The 22,793-nt window shown below is 44.6% G+C and overlaps 1 protein-coding gene across 1 annotated transcript in view; it reads left to right on the forward strand.

Annotated features, from left to right (window-relative positions):
* The window catches only part of LOC106555890 (Ig mu chain C region membrane-bound form), a gene marked incomplete at its 5' end in the record, with an annotated part of 38,518 nt that overhangs the window by 11,329 nt on the left and 4,396 nt on the right, over positions 1-22,793 (forward strand). Inside the window, 4 exons of the mRNA XM_087715018.1 lie at positions 14,541-14,855; positions 16,742-17,074; positions 19,077-19,406; positions 20,176-20,496. Coding sequence (XP_087571144.1) covers positions 14,541-14,855; positions 16,742-17,074; positions 19,077-19,406; positions 20,176-20,496 — 1,299 coding nt within the window. The remainder of the gene's footprint in view (positions 1-14,540; positions 14,856-16,741; positions 17,075-19,076; positions 19,407-20,175; positions 20,497-22,793) is intronic.

Below are 22,793 nucleotides of genomic sequence, written 5' to 3' on the forward strand. Positions count from 1 at the left end.
ACCCTGACTGCTCCTTAGAAGGCCAGATCCTGAAGATGCAACTCAAATACTTTAGCCACCTAATGAGAAGGAAGGACTCCCTGGAGTAGAGCCTCATGCTGGGAAAGATGGAGGACAAAAGAAGACGGGGACGACAGAGAGTGAGGCTGGATTGAGTCACTGAAACAGTAGGTGTGAGCTTAAATGGACTCCAGAGGACGGTAGAGGACAGGAAGGCCTGGAGGAACGTTGTCCATAGGGTCACAATGGGTCAGACATGACTTGGCAACTAACAACAAGTCAAAAGCACTAATTGATGGAGGAATGGATGCTGGATCAACCCCAGGACTAACATCTCTTTCTCATTTCCCAGAGACCACCATGTCAATCGAGAACAATTACAGTACAAAGAAGGAGGAAGAGATGAATAATTTGTGGATGACCGTCATGATGTTCTACATTTTCTTCCTGATCAGCGTCTGTTCCGGTGCCATCATAACATTGCTCAAAGTAAGTAAAGAAAAGATGTTGCGGAACCCATTGGGTTGCATCCTGGCTACCGGGTGGAAAGATGCTGACATCAAGATTTGGGGAACAGAAGACTAAGAAAAGAAGGAACTGTGGATAGACTGAGTAGAAGTTACGGTTTGGGATGGCCCCAATTGATGGAGGGAGGAATACATGGACGATGTAGAGGCCTTGATCTCAGGTTGACACTAATAAACACCAAGTCCATGACTTGGTTGTGAATCGCTGAACACCGCTATGCATTAGAGCCAAGGTGGCGCAGTGGTTAAATGCAGCACTGCAGGCTACTGCTAGATCAGCAGTTCAGCGGTTCAAATCTCACCGGCTCAGGGTTGACTCAGCCTTCCATCCTTCCGAGGTGGGTAGTTCAGCAGTTCAGCGGTTCAAATCTCACCGGCTCAGGGTTGACTCAGCCTTCCATCCTTCCGAGGTGGGTAAAATGAGGACCCAGATTGTTGGGGGCAATATGCTGACTCTCTGTAAACCGCTTAGAGAGGGCTGAAAGCCCTATGAAGTGGTATATAAGTCCACTGCTATTGCTATTATCAAAACATGGTTCAGTGAGCATGGGGCAGTTGGCCTGACTGACATGTACCTTCACAAATTTATGGTCCTTCACCAACCGTTAACCTAAATGCAGGAAGGGGGCAAGGGCCTTTTGAGATATTCTTGGGCCAATGATGAGACTTGCTATAGATCAGTGATGGGATTCAGCCAGTTCGCACCTATCCGGGATAACCGGTTGGTAACTTTCTAAGCAGTTCGGAGAATCGGTTGTTGGAAGAAATCTCCTTTTGTTTTTTCCCCCACTTTAGAGGGCTAATCGTGTAAGGAAGGCAGGAAGGAAACATCCTGGTGTTGTTTCTAGCCTAATCTGTATTGCCCTGCTTACAGAAACTGCCTCTTCGGTTAACCCTTATTACATTGTAACAGCTAAGGCGAAGTGCCCATTGACCTGAGTGACATTGAGTTAGCCACACCCACCCAGTCACAAGACCACCAAGCCACACCTACCCAGCTGGTCATTAGGGCAGAGGACCGGTTGTTAAATTATTTGAATCCCACCACTGCTATAGAAGGATAATCATTGCCTATACAGATAAGTCTCATTAAGCCACTGCAAATCTGTCACTAAAGGAAACCCCAAATGTTCCCTAACTTGGGGTGGCATTCACTTACTTTCCCTACCAGTTTGCAAATGTGAGCAGGCACCTCCACCCATGCTCTCGGACTTCCATGCATGCGCTTTGATCATGCGTGCAGCTTGCACTCATGCACGTGGCTTGAAAATGTGCTTAAATAGGATGGCATTGAGCTGGGGCGGCGGGCCCACCTACGATTTCTAGTACCGGTCCGGGCGAACCGTTCCGAACCGGCTGAATACTACCTCTGGTCATAACCCAATTTTACTTCCTTTGCTTTATAGACCTGTAATGTTCTTAATTACAAGGAATTGTTGCAAAGGTAGGGATGTAAGAGGGAAGAAAAGAATGCAAGGAATAGGGAGCAATAGCAATAGCAATAGCAGTAGACTTATATACCGCTTCATAGGCCTTTCAGGCCTCTCTAAGCGGTTTACAGAGAGTCAGCATATTGCCCCCAACAATCTGGGTCCTCATTTTACCCACCTCGGAGGGATGGAAGGCTGAGTCAACCCTGAGCCGGTGAGATTTGAACCGCTGACCTGCTGATCTAGCAGTAGCCTGCAGTGCTGCATTTAACCACTGCGCCACCTTGGCTCTTTGGAGGAAAGGGACGCCTTCATTTGACTTACATTTGCTAAGATATCCTTGTTGTTTTATTATACCCACCTCCTATTAACAGGTCAAGTGGGTTGCATTGGCTCTGAAGATGCTGAAGAAGAAGCCAATTGGCCCCCGCTACAAGAACATAATCCAGCAAAGAATATAGGACCATTTTCTGGAGGGTCCATTCCATGTCTCTCAATCCCACCCTTCTCCTTTGACCTACAAGTTCTATTCTTTTTTGAATTGGAGACCTTGTTCTGGTGGAGGAGAGGCCACCTGGCTGGAATCCATTTTCCAAGCTTATTTTATTTCAGCTGAAAAAATCAACTTAGCAAAAGGAAAAGATGGACATCATCTCAAAAAAAAAAAATGGTCAGGTTTGGAGATTAAAGTTTTACCAACGTCACTGCAGAAAACAGATCATCTTCTAATGAGCTTCTTCAAAGGTTTCTGTTTCTAACTGCCCGGCCCAAGATGGAGATTCAAGTCTTCCTTTTATCCCAAGAGATTTTAATCTATGTGCCTATCACCTCTAATATGGCATAATAGAGGTGAGTTGCCACCGGCATTACTGCTGGTTCAGCGCGCAAAAACTTTTTGTACTCACATGCTTGTTTTGCTTGTGCGCACACCAAATGTATGCTCCACGCATCTGCGCTTTTGCAGCTAAAAATGTCTGTGCATTGTGCACAACGTTAGAAAAGGGAAAAAATAAACTTTTGCAACGCACAGAACCAAAAATCAAGATGACGGCGCCAACGATAGAACCGGTTTGGCCGAACCGGCATGAACCGGTAGGAACCCACTTCTGCATCACACTCTCCAATGGTCTTAGATCACCCAGGAAAAAGAATATGTGATTTCCCTATATTGATAGTAACTTAGATACAGCCTAGTCCCTGATACTTTGTGATTCTATTAAGACCATACCTAGAGTTCTGCATCCAGTTTTGGTCACCATAACTATAAAAAAGATGTTGACTCTAGAATGAGTACAGAAAAGAACAACCAGGATGATTAAGGGACTGGACTAGTGGTGAGATTCAAATAATTTAACAGCCGGTTCTCTGCACTAATGACCAGCTGGGTAGGTGGGGCTCAGTGGTCATGTGACTGGGTGGCCATAGCCAACTTAACGTCACTCATGTCGATGGGCACTTCACCTTAGCTGTTATAATGTAATAAGGGTTAACCGGAGAGGCATTTTCTGTAAGCAGGGCAATAAAGATTAGGCTAGAAACAACACCAGAATGTGTCCTTCCCACCTTCCTTTCAGGATTATCCCTGTAAAGTAGAAAAAAACAAAAGGGGATTTCTTCCAACAACCGGTTCTCCAAACTGCTTAGAAAGTTAACAACTGGTTCTCGCAAATAGGTGCGAACTGGCTGAATCCCACCACTGGACTGGACACTAAAACATACAATGAACAGTTGAAGGAACTGGGTATGACTAGTCTAGTGAAGGACCAGAGGAGACATGATAGCAGTCTTCCAATATTTGAGGAGCTGCCGCACAGAGGAGGGGGTCACGCTAGTTCCCAAAGCACCTGAAGGCCAGACAAGGAATAATGGATGGAAACGGAACAAGGAGAGATTCAACCTGGAAACAAGGAGTCCTTTTCTGACGGAGAGAGCAATCAACTGATGAAACAGAAGTTGCCTTCAGCAGTTGTGGGAGCTTCATCACTGGAAGCTTTCAAGAAGAAATTGGACTGCCGTTTGTCAGAAATGGTGTAGGGTCTCCTGCTTGGACAGTGGGTTGGACTAGATGACCTCCAAGGTCCCTTCCAACTCTGTTCATCTGTATCTATGTCTTATTGCTCCTATCGCTCCCCTTCCCCAAAGTCACTGTGGTTGGATTCCAGATTGGAAGCACTCTTGCGATTCTTCATATTCTATATTTTTGTCATCTTCATTGTATTTGCTAGAAAATAATAAAAGAGAAACTGAAATAAAATACAAGTCTATCTGTGTGTGAGGAACAAAGGAGATACCGATGTCATGCACGTCACTTTGAAGGAACAATATAATGATGTCATCAATGAGACACAAAGACCCACTTCATATCTGGGTGCACTAGGCTCCAGAAAATTGGAATGCAAGGTCCTTTCTCTTGTGGTTCTCCTTCTCTACACTCTGCTCACTACAATAGCATCCAATTTCTTGAACCCCTTGGATTGCTCCATTCCTGATGGGGCAGGAGAAGAGGTGGTATTCAGCCGTTTCGGTCCAGTTTGCCTGAAACGGTAGTGGAAATTGCGAGTGGGCAGGGCCCACCCCTTATGTGTTATGGGACGCAATGGCTCAGTGGCTAAGATGCTGAGCTTGTCGATCAGAAGGTCAGCAGTTTGGCGGTTCGAATCCCTAGCACCGCGTAATGGAGTGAGCTCCCATTACTTCTCCCAGCTGCTGCAAACCTAGCAGTTCGAACGCATGTAAAAATGCAAGTAGAAAAAATAAAAGGCATCTTTGATGGGAAGGTAACAGCGCTCCGTGCATCTTCGGTGTTTAGTCATGCCGGCCACATGACCACGGAGAAGTCTTCGGACAGCACTGGCTCCTCAGCTTTGAAACGGAGATGAGCACCGCCCCCTAGAGTCAGGAACGACTAGCATATATGTGTGAGGGGAACCTTTACCTTTACCGTATAATGTGAACAGGGAACACATAAATATACTACTGCATATCACCTACAAGAGCCAAGGTGGCGCGGTGGTTAGAGTGCAGTACTGTAGCCACTTCAGGTGACTGTTAGCTGCTGCAGTTCGGAGGTTCAAATCTCACCGGCTCAAGGTTGACTCAGCCTTCCATCCTTCCGAGGTGGGTAAAATGAGGACCCAGACTGTGGGGGCGATATGCTGACTCTGTAAACCGCTTAGAGAAGGCTGAAAGCCCTATGAAGCGGTATATAAGTCTAACTGCTATTGCTATTGCTAATCCGTAAGGTTTGAGCTTTTTAATCGCCTGTGTAATAGATAGATAAACCACGGGTAAATTAAATAATTATATATCACTACTCCCAAAACATTTATGCACATTTAAGAAGTCAGGGATAGTTTGTTTTATGCCCCAGAATGCCTTTCCCTCTTATTTAGGCAAAAACATAAAAGTATGTATTGATGAGTTGAACCATCATACGATAAACCATAGTGACAACGGAACAATTGTCTGGAAAAAAAATCGTTCAGGTTCATTTTGACAGCTTTGCCTTGTCAAGTGATGAAACTTTTGGACTTTGAAAATAGAAACCTAAAGGAAAGAAATGGGGAAGTCCTCTGTGGTTGTTCCCTTTTCGGTTGTTTTTAAGATGGCACCTTTTGGATCCCAAATATATCTCTTGGACCAGCAGGCTGTGGGTCTTCGGTTTCTCTTTTCACACCTTCACGCTAGCTCAAAGAAGGTGACTAGTTGGAAAATAAAATCTTTTTTGGGGGGACACGGTTTAAGAACCAACTGAGAGGAAAGTTCTGAGACACAGATTGGAAGTGAACCGTGGCTGGTTTGGTAAGTACGAAATTCATCAAAATTGGGGGCTTTGGAAGACAAAAGGGTAGAAAGTGAAGAGAACTGAGGTCCGCGTTTCCATGCAGTGGCTGAATAGGAAAGCTTGGTCTTCCGTGTACCTCACCAAAGAACCAATAGGACTGAAATTTTGGGGGTATCCGGCTTAGAACGATGTATCTGGTAGCTGCATTCCATCGCCGTCTTTTAAATCTCAGGTGAGCTTTGCAATTGAAAACTGGGCAATTTGTAGTGCTACCAGAAGTTCTCATGTTCCAGATTATAGTCCAACTTCAATTTGGCAGATACTCTACCTCACGTTAGGAGATTCATTTGCAAGATTAATTCAGCCAAACCAATCAAGGAGAGAAGCAACCGAGAAGTAAGAAGACATTTCGTGACAGTTAGGAACAATTAATTGGTGGAACAACTTGGCTCCAGAAGTTGTGAAGGCTCCAAAACTGGAAGTTTTTTTTTTTCAGAAGAGATTGGACAACCATTTGTCTGAAATGGTACAAGGTTTCCTGCCTAGGCAGGAGGTTGGAATAGAAGACTTCCAAGGTCCCTTCCAACTCTGCTCTGTTCTTTTCTAATTCTAATTCTAGTTTTTCTAATTCTCATTGTTCCTATCACGCCTCCCACTTATGACTATATGACTGTAACTTCGTGGCTTGTATCCTTATGATTTATATTGTTTCCTAGTATGATTTGATTGCGTACCCTATGACTATCATTAAGTGTTCTACCTTACGATTTGTGATGAATGGGTCCCTTGGAGTAGCTCACTGGAGAGGTTCTACTAGGAGTTAATCAAAGGAGGGAATTGGTAGCCTCAGCTGAGAGCTAGGATGGACTAACTCAGCAACTGCTCCAAGCTTTCGCTACCTCAACTAGTAGTTCTTGATCTCAAAGTTGAATTTTGGGATTTAGGAGCCTTGGAGTAGCTCATCTAGGAAGTTCTGCTAGGGAAAATCAGAAATAGTAGCCTCAGCTGAGAGCTAGGACGGACTAACTCCTCAATTGCTCCAAACTGTCACTACCTCAATTAGTAGTTCTTGATCTCAAAGTTGAATTTGGGGATTTAGGAGCCTTGGAGTAGCTCATCTAGGAAGTTATGCTAGGGAAAATCAGAAATGGTAGCCTCAGCTGAGAGCTAGGACGGACTAACTCCTCAATTGCTCCAAGCTGTCACTACCTCAATTAGTAGTTCTTGATCTCAAAGTTGAATTTTGGGATTTAGGAGCCTTGGAGTAGCTCATCTAGGAAGTTCTGCTAGGGAAAATCAGAAATGGTAGCCTCAGTTGAGAGCTAGGACGGACTAACTCAGCAACTGCTCCAAGCTTTCACTACCTCAACTGGTAGTTCTTGATCTCAAAGTTGAATTTTGGGGTTTAGGTGCCTTGGAGTAACTCATCTGGGAGTTTTTGCTAGGGAAAATCAGAAATGGTAGCCTCAGCTGAGAGCTAGGACGGACTAACTCAGCAACTGCTCCAAGCTTTCACTACCTCAGCTGGTAGTTCTTGATCTCAAAGTTGAATTTTGGGATTTAGGTGCCTTGGAGTAGCTCATCTGGGAGGTTCATTAGGGAAAATCAGAATTGGTAGCCTCAGCTGAGAGCTAGGACGGACTAACTCAGCAACTGCTCCAAGCTTTCACTACCTCAACTAGTAGTTCTTGATCTCAAAGTTGAATTTTGGGATTTAGGTGCCTTGGAGTAACTCATCTGGGAGTTTTTGCTAGGGAAAATCAGAAATGGTAGCCTCAGCTGAGAGCTAGGACGGACTAACTCAGCAACTGCTCCAAGCTTTCACTACCTCAGCTGGTAGTTCTTGATCTCAAAGTTGAATTTTGGGATTTAGGTGCCTTGGAGTAGCTCATCTGGGAGGTTCTGTAGGGAAAATCAGAAATGGTAGCCTCAGCTGAGAGCTAGGATGGACTAACTCAGCAACTGCTCCAAGCTTTCACTACCTCAGCTGGTAGTTCTTGATCTCAAAGTTGAATTTTGGGATTTAGGTGCCTTGGAGTAACTCATCTGGGAGTTTTTGCTAGGGAAAATCAGAAATGGTAGCCTCAGCTGAGAGCTAGGACGGACTAACTCAGCAACTGCTCCAAGCTTTCACTACCTCAGCTGGTAGTTCTTGATCTCAAAGTTGAATTTTGGGATTTAGGGGCCTTGGAGTAGCTCATCTGGGAGGTTCTGTAGGGAAAATCAGAAATGGTAGCCTCAGCTGAGAGCTAGGATGGACTAACTCAGCAACTGCTCCAAGCTTTCACTACCTCAGCTGGTAGTTCTTGATCTCAAAGTTGAATTTTGGGATTTAGGTGCCTTGGAGTAGCTCATCTGGGAGGTTCTGTAGGGAAAATCAGAATTGGTAGCCTCAGCTGAGAGCTAGGACAGACTAACTCAGCAACTGCTCCAAGCTTCCGCTACCTCAACTGGTAGTTCTTGATCTGAAAGTTGAATTTTGGGATTCAGGTGCCTTGGAGTAGCTCATCTGGGAGTTTCTGCTAGGGAAAATCAGAAATGGTAGCCTCAGCTGAGAGTTAGGACGGACTAATTCAGCAACTCCTCCAAGCTTTCACTACCTCAACTGGTAGTTCTTGATCTCAAAGTTGAATTTTGGGATTTAGGTGCCTTGGAGTAGTTCATCTGGGAGTTTCTGCTGGGGAAAATCAGATTTGGTAGCCTCAGCTGAGAGCTAGGATGGACTAACTCATCAATTGCTCCAAGTGTTCACTACTTCAACTGGTACTTCTTGATCTCAAAGTTGAATTTTGGGATTTGGTGCCTTAGAGTAGCTCACCTGGGAGGATCTGCTAGGGAAAATCAAAGGACGGAATTGGTAGCCTCAGCTGAGAGCTCGGATGGACTAACTCATCAATTGCTCCAAGCTGTCACTACCTCAATTAGTAGTTCTTGATCTCAAATTTGAATTCTATGATATGAATACCTTGAAGTAGCTCATCTGGGAGATCCGTTTCTTTTTGGTTGAACACCAGAAGAAAGAAAACCTCTTCCATATTGGATCCATCACTGTGCCATCTGCCATCCTAGCTGAATTCAAAATTTAGGTCAAGCTAGTGGGTAGTAACAGGCTACATGGGTTTCTACACCCAGCCAGGAGCCCAGCTATGAGCTTTCTGATGAATGCTAGAATTTAGAGAAAGTAGCAAGGAGTAAGAATATTATCTGGTTGCCAAGCCTACCATTTCAGCTAGGAGAGGATAGGTTTGAAGGTTCAGGAATTGGAATAAATGGAGTTTTTTTGAGTCAGTTCTCCACTTCTGAGTTGAGTAGGTAGGCTCCTACAAAGTGTATGATGGTGTGATACGTAAGCTGCTAGCTGACTCCAGAATTCAGATCAGTTAGTAGGCAGAGGAGAGCTAACTGGGTAACTTGATTGGTGCCCTGGGCACATTTCTAAGATTCTTCTATGGGTATTTTAGATTCAGATAAGTTAGCAAAGAGCAAAGAAGCAACTTAAATTAACGTTCAATGCCCCACTCACATCTGGGAGGTTCTAAAGAAAATCCTTAATAAACCCAACTTTAGGACTCATTGATGATGAGAAAAGCTTCCAGCAGAAAGCAGAGGTGGGTTTCTACCAGTTCGTACCGGTTCGGGCAAACCGGTACTGGTAATTTGGCCTGGGTCGCAGAACCAGCAGCAACCCAGGCTGGCCACGCCCTACCCAACCAGTTCCCCGTTCTCTGTTGCCAGTGCTGTCATGTTTTTTATTAGCAAAGCACGCACGAAGTGAACCAGTACCGGTGCCGGTAGGAACCCACCCTTGGCAGCAAAGTTTCCCAGAGATGGTTGGGCTCAAATGAGCTGGAGGAATTTATGGACTGCTGGTAAAAGTTTGTGTCCTCTTAAATTAGTGCTAGGCTACTGGCCTACAGAAAGAGGCACCTCATATCTTGGCCAGTGGAAGAGGGAAGGAAGGAGAAAGCATGAGCCCAGTCAGATTTCAGATGGGAAATGGATGGACTGAGATTAGTTTGCAAGGATGCTGATGATTGGCTGGGAAAGTTTTGGACACTAACTACTGAATGTAAACTCCAGACTACCCATATTTTCCCCAAAATAAGACAGGGACTTATTTTCTTTTGACTCTTGAAATAAGCACTTGGCCTTATTTTCGGGGAGATCTTATTATTTTTGAGGTGCAGGAGGCAGTGAATGTGGTCACCTCAGGGCTGCTGCTGTGTTGAATATAGAAAATCACTAGAATTTAGCCTGCCGTCCCCAATCATAGCTAGAAGAATTGTTCTCTTTCTTGTTGTTGTTGTTATTGTTAGTCATGATGTCATGTCCAACCCATTGCGACCCCACGGGCAACGTTCCTCCAGGCCTTCCTGTCCTCTACCATCATCTGGAGTCCATTGAAGTCACACTGACTGCTTCGGTGACTACATCCAGCCACCTCATTCTCTGCCATCCCCTTCTTCTTTTGCCCTCCATCGTTCCCAGCCTTGGGCTCTTCTCCAGGGAGTCCTTCCTTTTCATTAGGTGGCCAAAGAACTTGAGTTTCATCTTCAGGATCTGGCCTTCTAAAGAGCAGCCAGGATTGATCTCCTCTAGGACTGACCAGTTGGATTGCCTTGCAGTCCAAGGGACTCGCAGGAGTCTTCTCCAGCACCGTAGTTCAAAGGCCTCAAATCTTTGGCGCTCAGCCTTTCTTATGGGCCAAACTTCACAGTCATACATTGCAACTGGGAAAAGCATAGCCTTGTCTATAAGCACTTTTGTTAGCAGGATGATGCCTCTGTTTTTTAGTATGCTGTCTAGATTTGCCGTAGCTTTCCTCCCCCAGAGCAGGCATCTTTAAATTTCTTGGCTGCGGTCCCCATCTTGGAGCCCAGGAAAATAACATCTATCACTACCTCCATTTCTTCCCCATCTCTTTCCCAGGAATTGAGAGGCCTGATGCCACTATCATAGTTTTATTCTCTTTCTTGGGTATTGTTTTATTGTTGGAGTTGTGTAGTTTCCACCTGTTTATAGCCTCATGGAATCAAAATAATTTTTCTCTCTGCATACTGGCCAAAGTCCCAATATTCTGCAAAATGTAGCATTTATTTCAACATGCTACTGGGAAAATATCAACCAGTACAGATAATAAATGATATTAATAAACTATTGGTCAACATTTCATGATGCTGATGAGGTCTCCGAACCCCCACAAAGCACTCTACAGAGAGTAATTCACATCCTGAATTCAAAACAGAACAAATGGAAGTGGAATCTATAGAATAGAATAGAGTAGAGTAGAGTAGAGTAGAGTAGAGTAGAGTAGAGTAGAATTGAATTGAATTGAATTGAATAACAGAGTTGGAAGGGACCTTGGAGGTCTTCTAGTCCAACCCCCTGCTTAGGCAGGAAACCCTACACCACATCAGACACATGGTTATCCAATCTCTTCTTAAAAACTTCCAGTGTTGGACCATTCACAACTTCTGGAGACAAGTTGTTCCACTGATTCATTTTCTAACTATCAGGGAATTTCTCCTTAGTTCTAAGTTGCTTCTCTCCTTGATTAGCTTCCACCCATTGCTTCTTGTTCTGCGCTCAAGTGCTTTGGAGAATGGTTTGACTCCCTCTTCTTTCTGGCAGCCCCTGAGATATTGGAAGACTGTTATCATGTTTCCCCATGTCCTTCTTTTCATTAAACTAGACATACCCAGTTCCTGCAACTGTTCTTCCTATGTTTCAGCCTCCAGTCCCCTAATCCTCTTTGTTGCTCTTCTCTGCACTCTTTCTAGAGTCTCAACATCTTTTTTTACATTATGGCAACCAAACTGAATGCAGTATTTCCAAGTGTGGCCTTACCAAGGCATTATAAAGTGGTATTAACATTTCACCTGATCTGGATTCTATCCCTCTGTTTATGCAGCCTAGAACTGTGTTGGCTTTTCTGACAGCTGCTACACATGGCTGGCTCATATTTAAATGGTTGTCCACCACTAGTAACTCCAAGAACAGTTACTACTATTGAGCCAGGGGCCACCTATACTGTCCCTGTGCATTTTGTTTTTTCTTGCCTAAATGTAGAACCTTACTTTGTTCACCATTGAATTTCACTTTGTTAGATAGCGCCCAGTGTTCAAGTCTGTCAAGATCCTTCTGTATTTTGAGCAGAGGTGATCTTCAGCTGGTTCTGACCAGTTCTGGAGAACCAGTAGCGGAAATCTTGAGTAGTTCGGAGAATTGGCAAATGCCACCTTTGGCTGGCCACGCCCCCCATCTGTTCTCTGCCTCCCGAGTACCAGCTGATCGGGAGGAAATGGGGATTTTGCAGTAACCTTCCCCTGCCATATTCACAGAGCCACCCCCATCACGCCACACCCACAGAACTGGTAGTAAAAAAAAATTGAATTCCACTACTGATCTTGAGCCGATAATCCCTTTCACTTTATAATCTCTTCTGTATCTTGAGCCTATTAATCCCTTTCACTGCAAATGTTTTACACACAGTGTGATTTGTGCTCCATTTTTTTTCACACTGCCACTTGCCTGCTTCTTTACTTAAACCATACAAGGCTACAATCCTCAAAAAAGAGCTGAATAAGAGGAAGTAACAATTAGTTTTGAAGAGGGACACATGTTTTGAGATGCACTTTGGGAGTGGGCTATCTTCTCCCATCAGGGCTTCTTGGTGCTCTCTGAGGTTGCTTGTTTCCTTGCAGACATTTCATTACCCAACTAGCAGAGGTGGGTTCCTACCGGTTCGCACCGGTTCAGTAGAACCGGTTCGTCAAATCTACCAAACCGGTTAGAAGAGGTTCCACCAGTGGACCCGGAAAGCAGGCCACACCTACAGAAGAGGTTCCAAAAATGTTTGAAACCCACCACTGCCAGCTAGGTACCATCATCAGTGTAGTAAGGAGCAGGATTTGCTCTCAGTTTATATTCTAGTGGCTTGTCAGTGTTTCTAATGGTTGTCTTGATGGCTTTGGGGCGGGGGGCGTTGGGCTCTTTACTGTTAGCTTGCTTGGCAGTTCCTTGATTGGGATATTGTTTATTTGATTGTTGTTAATCTTGGAGTTACTGTGTCTTTCAGACTATAAGATACACTGGTGTATAAGATGCACCAAAATTTTGAAGAGTAAGAAGAAAAGAAAAAAAGTTTTTCTCTTCCCCGGCCCCCAGGAGCACTCCGCAGACTTCAGCAGGGCTAGGGGAAGCCAAAAACACCCCCATTTTTCACCAAAACAGGGGCATTTTTCCCTCCCACCAGCCCTGCTGAAGCCTGCAGAGTAGCAATAGCAATAGCAATAGCAATAGCAGTTAGACTTATATACTGCTTCATAGGGCTTTCAGCCCTCTCTAAGTGGTTTACAGAGTCAGCATATTTCCCCCAACAACAATCTGGGTCCTCATTTTACCCACCTCGGAAGGATGGAAGGCTGAGTCAACCCTGAGCTGGTGAGATTTGAACAGCCGAATTGCAGAACTGCAGTCAGCTGAAGTAGCCTGCAGTGCTGCATTTAACCACTGTGCCACCTCGGCTCTTCTAGAGTGCTTCTGGGAGGTGGGGGAAGGCAAAAACACCCCCATTTTGGTGAAAAATGGCCCATTTTTGCCCATTGTTCACCAAAATGGGGACATTTTTTTCCTTCCCGAAGCCCTGCTGAAGCCTACAGAGTGCTTCCAGGGGGTGGGAGAAAGCCAAAACACCCCCATTTTGATTAAAAAACAGCCCATGTTTGCCCATTTTTCACAAAAATGGGTTGCAGGGCAGGGCTTCAGGAGGCCAAAAACGGCTGTATTCAGTGTGTAAGATGCACCAACATTTCCACGCTCTTTTAGAGGGGGGAAGGTGCGTCTTACATGCTGAAAAATACGGTAATCATTTGGAGGCTGACTGCTGTTGGAGTGGTGCTTCGGTCTATTTGCTTCCCTTTTCCTATTCTTAAGAAAACATCTTTCGTTATTGGTCCTCTACGACTTGATCTGTGATGTGTCTAAGCCAAAGTGAACTTCTGTTCTGTCCCAAAGATTTTATCTCCTTGCTATTATGCGTTTCCCTTCCCTTTAATGGACATTGTGTCACCAAAGTTTTTCCCTTTCTGGAAATTGACTGCTAAATTGCATTCAAAGCAGGGGTGGGCTCCCGCCGGGCATGACTACTGCTTCGGTGTCCGAAACATTTTGCACGCATGCGCATTTGCACTTAAAAAGTGCAAACCATTAAAAAACGGGGGGGGGGGGGCGAAATACATTATTTCAATGAAAATTGTTCTGCGCATGTGTAGAACAGAAAATAAAGATGGCGGCGCCCAGGACAGAACTGGTATGATCACATGTTTGCCCAAGTTACTACCTATTCGGCCGAACCGGACCGTACTGGTAGAAACCCACCTCTGATGCAGGGATGGGCTGCTGGGGAGTTGGCAGGGGTTGGGGAGAACCTCTAGCTAAGATTCTGTGCAGTTCAGTGAACCTTCAAATCCCACCCTGCCCCATCCCTCCCAGCAGTCCACACACGGTTTATTTTGGATGCAGGTAAGTGCAGGGGGCACGCATGGAGGCTCTCTCTCTCTCTCTCTCTCTCTCTCTCTCTCCATAAACTCGCATGAAGAGTATGGAGCAGTGATCACCGAACTTGGCAACTTTAAAATTTTGGGACAGACTGCCAGAATTTTTCAGCCAATGGAGAATTCTGGGACTTGAAGTCCACCCATCTTAAAGTTGCCAAGTGTGAAAAAAACAATGGGTTAGAGTAATTTCTAGAAGCTCCCAGGTCCATCTTCATCATCTTATTTTTATCTTCCCCTACAGGAGCTTCCAGCGCCCCCGTTGTCTTCCCATTGAGTCCTAGTGATGACCAAAACGAGGGGGACGGACAGAGGCTCACTGACTCCAACGTTAGCATCGGTTGCCTCGTCAAAGGATACTTTCCTGAACCAGCCACAGTACAATGGAATTCAGGCGCCATCACCAGCGGAATCCACAACTTCCCTCCAGTTCATTCATCTGGCCACTATACTCACGCCAGCCTGCTCACCATCCCCATCACCCAGTGGGAATCTGAGTCATTCCATTGCAACGTTGAGCATGCAGCCACCCACACCACAATTAGCAAAAAAATTGAGCGTGAGTCCAGCTCTTATCTTTTTTTTTCCTTTCATTTCTAAGAGCAGTTGGTTACACAAAGGCAAAACCAATGCTAGGTATAACAATGAGGGGGTGGGGCAGTGGTGAAATTCAATTGTTTTTTACTATTGGTTCTGTGGGCGTGGCTTGGTGGGCGTGGCAGGGGAAGGATACGGCAAAATCTCCATTCCCTCCCCACCTCAGGGAAAGGATGTTCCAAAATTTCCATTCCTACCCCACCTCAGGGGAAGGATACTGCAAAATCCCCATTCTCTCCCCACTTCTGAGGGAAGGATACTGCAAAATCCACATTCCCTCCCCACTCCTGAGGGAAGGATATTGCAAAATCCCTATTCCCACCCCACCTCAGCAGAAGGATACTGCAAAATCTCCATTCCCACCCCGCTCCTGAGGGAAGAATATTGCAAAATCCCCATTCCCGCCTCAGCAGAAGGATACTGCAAAATCTCCATTTCCACCCCATCTCAGGGAAAGGAGATTCCAAAATTTCCATTCCCACCCCACTCCAGGGGAAGGATGCTGCAAAATCTCCATTCTCTCCCCACTCCAGGGGAAGGATACTGTAAAATCTCTATTTCCTTTCCACTCCAGGGGAAGGATACTGTTAAATCTCCATTCCTGCCTGACTTCAGGGGAAGAATACTGTAAAATCTCCATTCCCTCTCCACTCCAGGGGAAGGATACTGTAAAATCTCCATTCCCTCTCCACTCCAGGAGAAGGATGCTGCAAAATCCCCATTCCCTCCCCACTCCTGGGGGAAGGTTATTCCAAAATCTCCATTCTCTCCCCATTCCTGAGGAAAGAATACTGCAAAATCTCCATTCTCTCCCCATTCCTGAGGAAAGAATACTGCAAAATCCCCATTCCCACCCCACTCTGGGGTCAGCCAGAGGTGGTATTTGCCAGTTCTCCAAACTACTCAAAATTTCCACTACCGGTTCTCCGGAACCTGTCAGAACCTGCTGAATTTCACCCCTGGGGTAGGGGAAAGACACAGTATTCAGGATAATATTAGATTTCCACTTCGGACCAAAAGTCCTACAGTAGGGGGAAAAATAGTATAAAATGGGGTATTCCCAGTGTGATTTGCAAGAACCAAGTGATTGATGTGAAGAGAAAAGATTTGGAACTTTCCCTATCTGGAGAAGGGAGAATCCAGTTAAGCCATTTGAAATTTTAATGATGAAGGGACAGGTTTCTGCAAGTCTATTAAAATGCATGGAACTCTGGGATGTTTTCCAAAATCCAGGACGTATTTCGGTGCAATGCATTTCTAAAAGTTAGATGTCTTTATTATCCTTAACTATTATCCTTAACTAACTCTGGAACAACTCAAGCAATGTGAGCCAAACTTGGTACACAGATGACTTACTCTCTGGAGACAAATACAGTGGGAGTAAGACAGCCCTACAGACAGTTCTGTTAAGATACAGACTGTTGTCCCTTGAAATGGCTTCTACTGTACTGCTGTAAAATAGCTTCTACGGTACTGCTGTAAAATGGCTTCTACTGTACAGCACTGTATTTTACAGCACACTGGAGTTGCCATGGTAACGACTTCACAGTACTTCACAGTACTCCCCAAGGGAGCTCCCTATGGTACGGGGGAGGAAATCCAACATTAGAGATTATGTTTGGTCCGGACATTTCCCCCCTATAAATAAATGCCCAGGCAATACCGGGTTAACAGATTAACAGAGTTGGACGGGACCTTGCAAGTCATCTAGTCCAACCCCCTTCCCAAGCAGGAGACCCTACATCGAGATCTTCAGTATTTCTAAGAAGGTCATCTAAATTGGAAGAGACTTCAGTGGATAACAGGTAGGTCATCCTTAAACATTAAAAGTCACTCTTCTGCCCACAGGATGTGAATCCCATGAACCAGTGGCTCCTGCAGTCCATCTGCTCCATTCTTCTTGCAGCCCAAAAGGAAAGGATGGAACCATAGCGCTGGTGTGCTTCATTGAGAATTTCTACCCCAATGAAATTGAGGTTGAATGGCTGGTGGGCAGCCACAGTGGATTGCTGACTTCTTACACCGAACCTCCGAAGCGTGATGCGAAAAAGTACACTTACAGTACCCACAGCTTCGTCAACATCACTGAAGGAGATTGGTTGGAAGGAAATACTTACTACTGCCAGGTAACCCACGCAGCGTCACAAACAAGGACAAAAAGCAGAGCCAGGAAATGTGAAGGTAATCATTTATATATATAAATGGCTGTGTGTGTGTGTGTGTGTGTGTGTGTGTGTGTGTGTTTGTGTGTGTGTGTGTGTGTGTGTGTGTGTGTGTGTGTGTGTGTGTGTGTGTGTGTGTGTGTGTGTGTTCCAGCATAACTCTGGAACGCCTTGAGCAATTTCAACCAAACTTGGTACACAGATGATTTACTCTCTGGAGACAAACACTGTGGAGGTAAGACACCCCTAACACTCCTTGGGGTGTGTGTTCTGTTACAATACAGCCTGTTGTTCCGTTAAATGGCTTCTACTGTACTGCCGTAAAATGGCTGCTATAGTACAGCGCAATTGAGTTGCCATGGTGATGGCTTCACAGTACTCTACAAGAGAGCTCCCTCTGGTAAGAGGGGGAAAACCTACATTAGAAATTATGTTTGGTCCAGACATTTTGGTCCAGACAATACCCGGGCAATGCCGGGTTAATGACTAGGATTTAGATATTCGAGAAAATCCCCACTGCAATTTTTAGGGTATAGATATAGCAAGATTTGTGTGTTCAAAAGAGGGCAAATTCATAATTACAATAGACCAACAGATGGAATACTACCCAGGAATAGGAGCGGACAATTTAGCAATGAAGTAGAACAAACTCAACCAGATCACGGGGCAACATCTTATGAGACTTATTACTAGAGGGTGGAGATTCGTTCTCCGAGTTTGTGGTTTGGTTTCTGAATGTTCCATTACCAGGCTAGGTAATATCTTCAGTGGAGTTTAGGGGATGTCAATGTTCTTCTGCTGATCAGGTGTGGGTGTGTCAAGTGAGGGTCTTGTGATGGGTCAGCTGTGAGTCATCAGTGATGGGTCTTGCGATAAGGAGATTACATCAAGTCAGAGTCATTGGGAGGTAAATTGCTGGGTTGGTTGAGGGTCACACGTTTGGAAATCAACTTACAAGCTTGAAGAATGAACCTTCACCCTCATCCTACATCTCAGCTACAGATATTCACCACATATTATTAGTCCTAGTAGGCAACCCTTCCTTTTGGCTTGTCCGTGTTCCAGTTACTTGGTTATTGACATTGAAGTATAATTTTCTTTTCACTAATAACTTGCTTTCTTCTTTCATAAGATGATTCTGAGGGATCTTTGCTTTAGGTTTAGACTTACAACTACCGTATTTTTCAGAGAGTAAGGCGCACCTTTCCCCCCCAAAAAAGAGGGTAAAAATTTGGGTGTGTCTTATACACCGAATATAGCCCCACCAGAAGCCCCAAAACATGAGGCAGGGAGGCAGGGATGGTCTGTGGCAACCTGGAACAGCTGATTGGGAGGTGTTCCGACAGTCTGATCCACCCGCCAATCAGCTGTGCTGAATCAGGCTGCAATAAGTGCTGAAGCTGGCTGTTCAGAGTTTGCAGCAGCGATCACATTCAGAAAGCACAGTAACTGATTCAGCAGGATTCAAAATAATAATACTCATATACAATACATTACCCAAAGCAGGTTTTCCAAGGTAGCAGTAAATACAAGCAAAACACAAGCAGTTTCACGTTCAGTTCTCGGCTAAGCCAGGCTCCTTCCTGTCTCCTTGTTGTTCACATGGCAAATTTCAGCATCCAAATAGCCCCCATTGGCTGATTTAGTTGCTAAGCCTATTCATTAGCGGACCTTGTTACCATGTGTCAGCTGAATACCATGGATGCTGGTAGGCAGAGGCAGAATTTTTTTTTCTTATTTTCCTCCCCAAAAACTAAGGTGCGTCTTATACTCCAGAGCGCCTTATATTCTGAAAAATATGGTAGTCTTTGGAAAGGGAGAAACACTTAGCCATAGTCAATTAGGTCCCAACAATAGGACATACACTTGACAATTCATACCCTTGACAATTCACAAGTAAAACAGGCAACGTTTCACCTGCATAAGCTCAAGAGCTGATGTAGAAAGAGAGTAAATTGGATTAAGGGTCTAAGGGAGAAGGGAGGGGGATGTATGAACTGACATGAATTTTGCATCCGCAGATTCCAGCACCCACTTCTTCACTGCGGTTACCACCTACCTCCTGCCCCCAAAACCAAAAGACCTGTACATAAACAGGAATGCCAAGATCGTTTGCGTGGTTGTCAATCTGCAACAGGAAGAGGGGTTGAAAATAACATGGTCCCGTGAGAAGCAAGTTCCCGCTCATCCAGGATTAGTGACGGTGACCGAAGAAAACAATGGGACCTTCACCGCTGTCGGCCACCTCCCTGTCTCCACCCAAGATTGGGAATCGGGGGAGACTTTCACCTGCTCGGTCGAATACCCAGGTTTGCCTGGTCCCATCGTGAAGTCAATTGCCAAAGGCAGAGGTAAGGAGGAAGCAGAGTGACTCTCCAAAGCCAAATGAGAACATTTGCAATACACAATGTGTACCACAAGGCTGGAGATATAAAACAGAATGTTCAGTTGTCATCAATAGTCCCCAATCATGGAGACTATTGTTTCTTTTTGTTCTGACCTAGGCTTCCTGATACACTAAAAAGCACATAATTAGGTCCAAAAATTCTCTTTTTATTTCCAAGGCTCTGAATTATATTCATTCACAGCCCGTAATGAGTCCCAAATAGTTGTAAAGAGTCCGACAGTAGGCTGCCAAAGTCTTTCGGGGTAAGGCTGATAAGCACCCACCTTTATCTTCTTTGAAAACACTGCCAAAGACTTAATTGGCAATTAGCTTGGCAAGACTACATGGAGCAAAGAGTCCAAACGGAGTTTCAGAAGGTAAACTGACCAGCACGAACCAAGTTGCTTCCTGCAAAGGCTCATGTGCCTTTGCTCCTCCTTTATGTCTCATGGGAGGGGCCAATCACCTCCAAAGCTTATTCCCAAGTCATCCCTTCTGTCTTAACTGTTCTTGCATTCCGGTAGCTCTGCGCATGCGCGCACTGGGAACAAGGGGAGCCTGTTCCTCTGCCTCACTGCTGTCCGACTCTGGAGGCTCCTGAGGTAACACGTAACTCCCAGACGGCCCTGGCCCCCTAAATAATAATATGTGACTTTATCTTTATCCATTACTTTATCCTAAACTAAATAATAATGTGTGACTTTATCTTTTTCTTTCTTTCCATGTTCACAAAGAAAAGAGCAAGGCCCCCATCGTCCATGTCTATCCGCCCATCCCTGGCAATTCGCTTATTGTCACCTGCCTCGTTCGTGACTTTTTTCCAGCTGAAGTGGATGTCCAGTGGCTAAAGAATGGCCAAGCCATTCCGGAAAATGACTATGTTAACACTCCAGCTGTGAAAGAAAGGAGTGGCGATTCCTCCTTCATGTATAGCAAATTGTCAATCTCCCAATCGTCTTGGGATCGGGAGGAACTATTTAGCTGTATGGTTGTCCACGAGGGCCTTGAAATGAAGTTCACCCAGAAGAGCATACAGAAAACTACGGGTAAACGTTGAAAAACTCAATCACGTGTTGTCCTCCTACGTTCGTCCCTCAACGTGTTGGATCCAAATCCTTTTTAAATAGTTTACATGTTTATGTGTTTGTCTCCTGGCTAAATAAAAGCAAATCAACTCAGAGGTCTCTTGGGTTATGCAACCCCCTTTTTTTTCCTTCATCAAAATTGGGGAGTGAGGGATGTCTCTGGACGTGAGAACGAAGGCCCAAGGTTGATGCTGGGAGAAAAGGGGGTTTCACTCCCCCTTATAAGTATCAATTTGAGAGCCAAAGTCTCGGGTCCATGTACTCAGACGACATCTTCACAAAGTTGCTGCACAACTTCATACTTGTTCTGGAGATTTGTGCCCATCAAAATCCTCCAACCTCCACACCTCCACGAGAAAAAATAACATACACAATACACAAACATTTGTCCTCATCAAGATCTTTATTTTCATAATATAAATTGGATGAAGGGGGGGAAATGCTTGAGAATCCTATTCTAACCATGACCTCAAGACAATAATAATAATAATAATAATAATAATAATAATAATAATAATAATAATAATAATAATAATAATAATAATAATTAATAATGGTGATGAAAAAAGTATGGTTCATTGACATTGCAATACCTGGAGATGTACGAATTGAAGATAAACAGTAAGCAAAAATCACAAAGAACCGGGACTTGCAAATTGAAGTTGAGCGACTGTGGAAAAAGAAATCGTGTCTTGTCCTGATTGTAATTGGAGCCCTTGGAGCAATACCTAAAGGGCTTCCTCGCTATTTGGAAATTTTAAATTTATTAGACTTCAACATTCTGATTCTACAAAAAACCACCCTACTTGGAACATCTTATATCCTCCGACGTTATCTTAACACTTCCTAGGTCCTTGGTTAGGACTCGAGCTGTTGAGCTACCAACCACCCCCAAAGGCTGTGAATCTCACCAAAGATTAACCACATAATAATAACAATACCAAACTCACATGAGTCCATAAGGAGAAAAAAACCAAAAAACCAAAATAAAAATAAAATAAAATCCATAAGACCAATTGACTCAAAGAGTTCTGTAAGCTTTATTTACACCAACATCAAAAAATACTCCAAACATTTCTGACATTTCAAATGTTATTCTTCACAATCAAGAGCCCACAAAACTGATTTCTAAGCACATTATAACCAACGCCCGTGATTTTGGAAATCAAACATTAATGTTCTGAGCCAGGCTTCCCCAAACCACGAAGCAGACTCCTCATCCCGACAAAACCCCTTTTTATTCAGTTACTGTGAATTCTGCTCATTCACATCCAGCAAAGTCTTTCAAGGGTGAATTTACAGTCACAGACCTTATCTGGCTTGGAGAGCTGCCAGGCTGATATTTTCAAAACTCAAATGCCCTACTTGGCAAGGAGTCTTTGAGCATCACGAACCAATTAAGAGAACTAATTGTCTCCTGCAAACTCCACTCCCCTTTCACCCCTCTTTATTCCCTATGGGAGTGGCCATTCACCATCCACCTGTGCCTTTATTCCCAAAGCCCTTGTTCTTTAGCTGTTCCCTTCTCCTGAAACCTCTGTGCATACAGACTTCGAGAACAGGCTCCAGCTGTTCTTCTGCCCCACTGATATCCAACTCCAAAGGCAGCTGATAACTGTCAGATGGCCCTGGCCCACTCTCTGCCTCCGACGCTGAGCCCTCATCAGAGCCTTCCCCAGACTCCAGGACTGGCCCATGTTCCTCCCCAACCTCCTCACTGTCCGAGTTTGCCACCAGCTCTGCCGGCCACTGGCGGGCCACCACAATTAGGACTCCTCAGATATCACAAATTAATTTAAAAACATCTACCTTTGTCAAGCTCTGTAAAATAATCACACTCCCCAATCTTTCTAAGAATCTGCTCTCCGGTAACTGAGGAGAAGCACAGAAGAAAAAAGAAGAATAACATACGGTGGAGACTTTACGATACATCTGCCAAACATTTTTTAAAAAAATTAGACCTTAGGATTTTGACTTTGGTGAAGAGGCTTCTAGTCCAGATAGTCCTCAACTTACAACCATCCATTTGGTAACATACGCAGTTATCACAGCACTGGGAAAAAAAGTGATGTATGACTGTTTTTCACACAACTGTTGCAGCATTCCCATGGTCACATGATCAAAATTTGGATGCTTGGCAACTGGTTCATACTTACGACGGCCGCAGTGTCCTGGGATGACGTCATCCCCTTTGGTGACCTTTGGACAAGCAAAGTCCATGAGGAATCCAGATTCACTTAACAACCGTGTTACGAACTTAACACCCT

Source organism: Thamnophis sirtalis, unplaced genomic scaffold (assembly GCF_051295495.1).
Source record: "Thamnophis sirtalis isolate CommonGarterSnake01/CBP01778 unplaced genomic scaffold, rThaSir2_p1.2 scaffold_4, whole genome shotgun sequence".
Taxonomy (NCBI): Eukaryota; Metazoa; Chordata; class Lepidosauria; order Squamata; family Natricidae; genus Thamnophis; species Thamnophis sirtalis.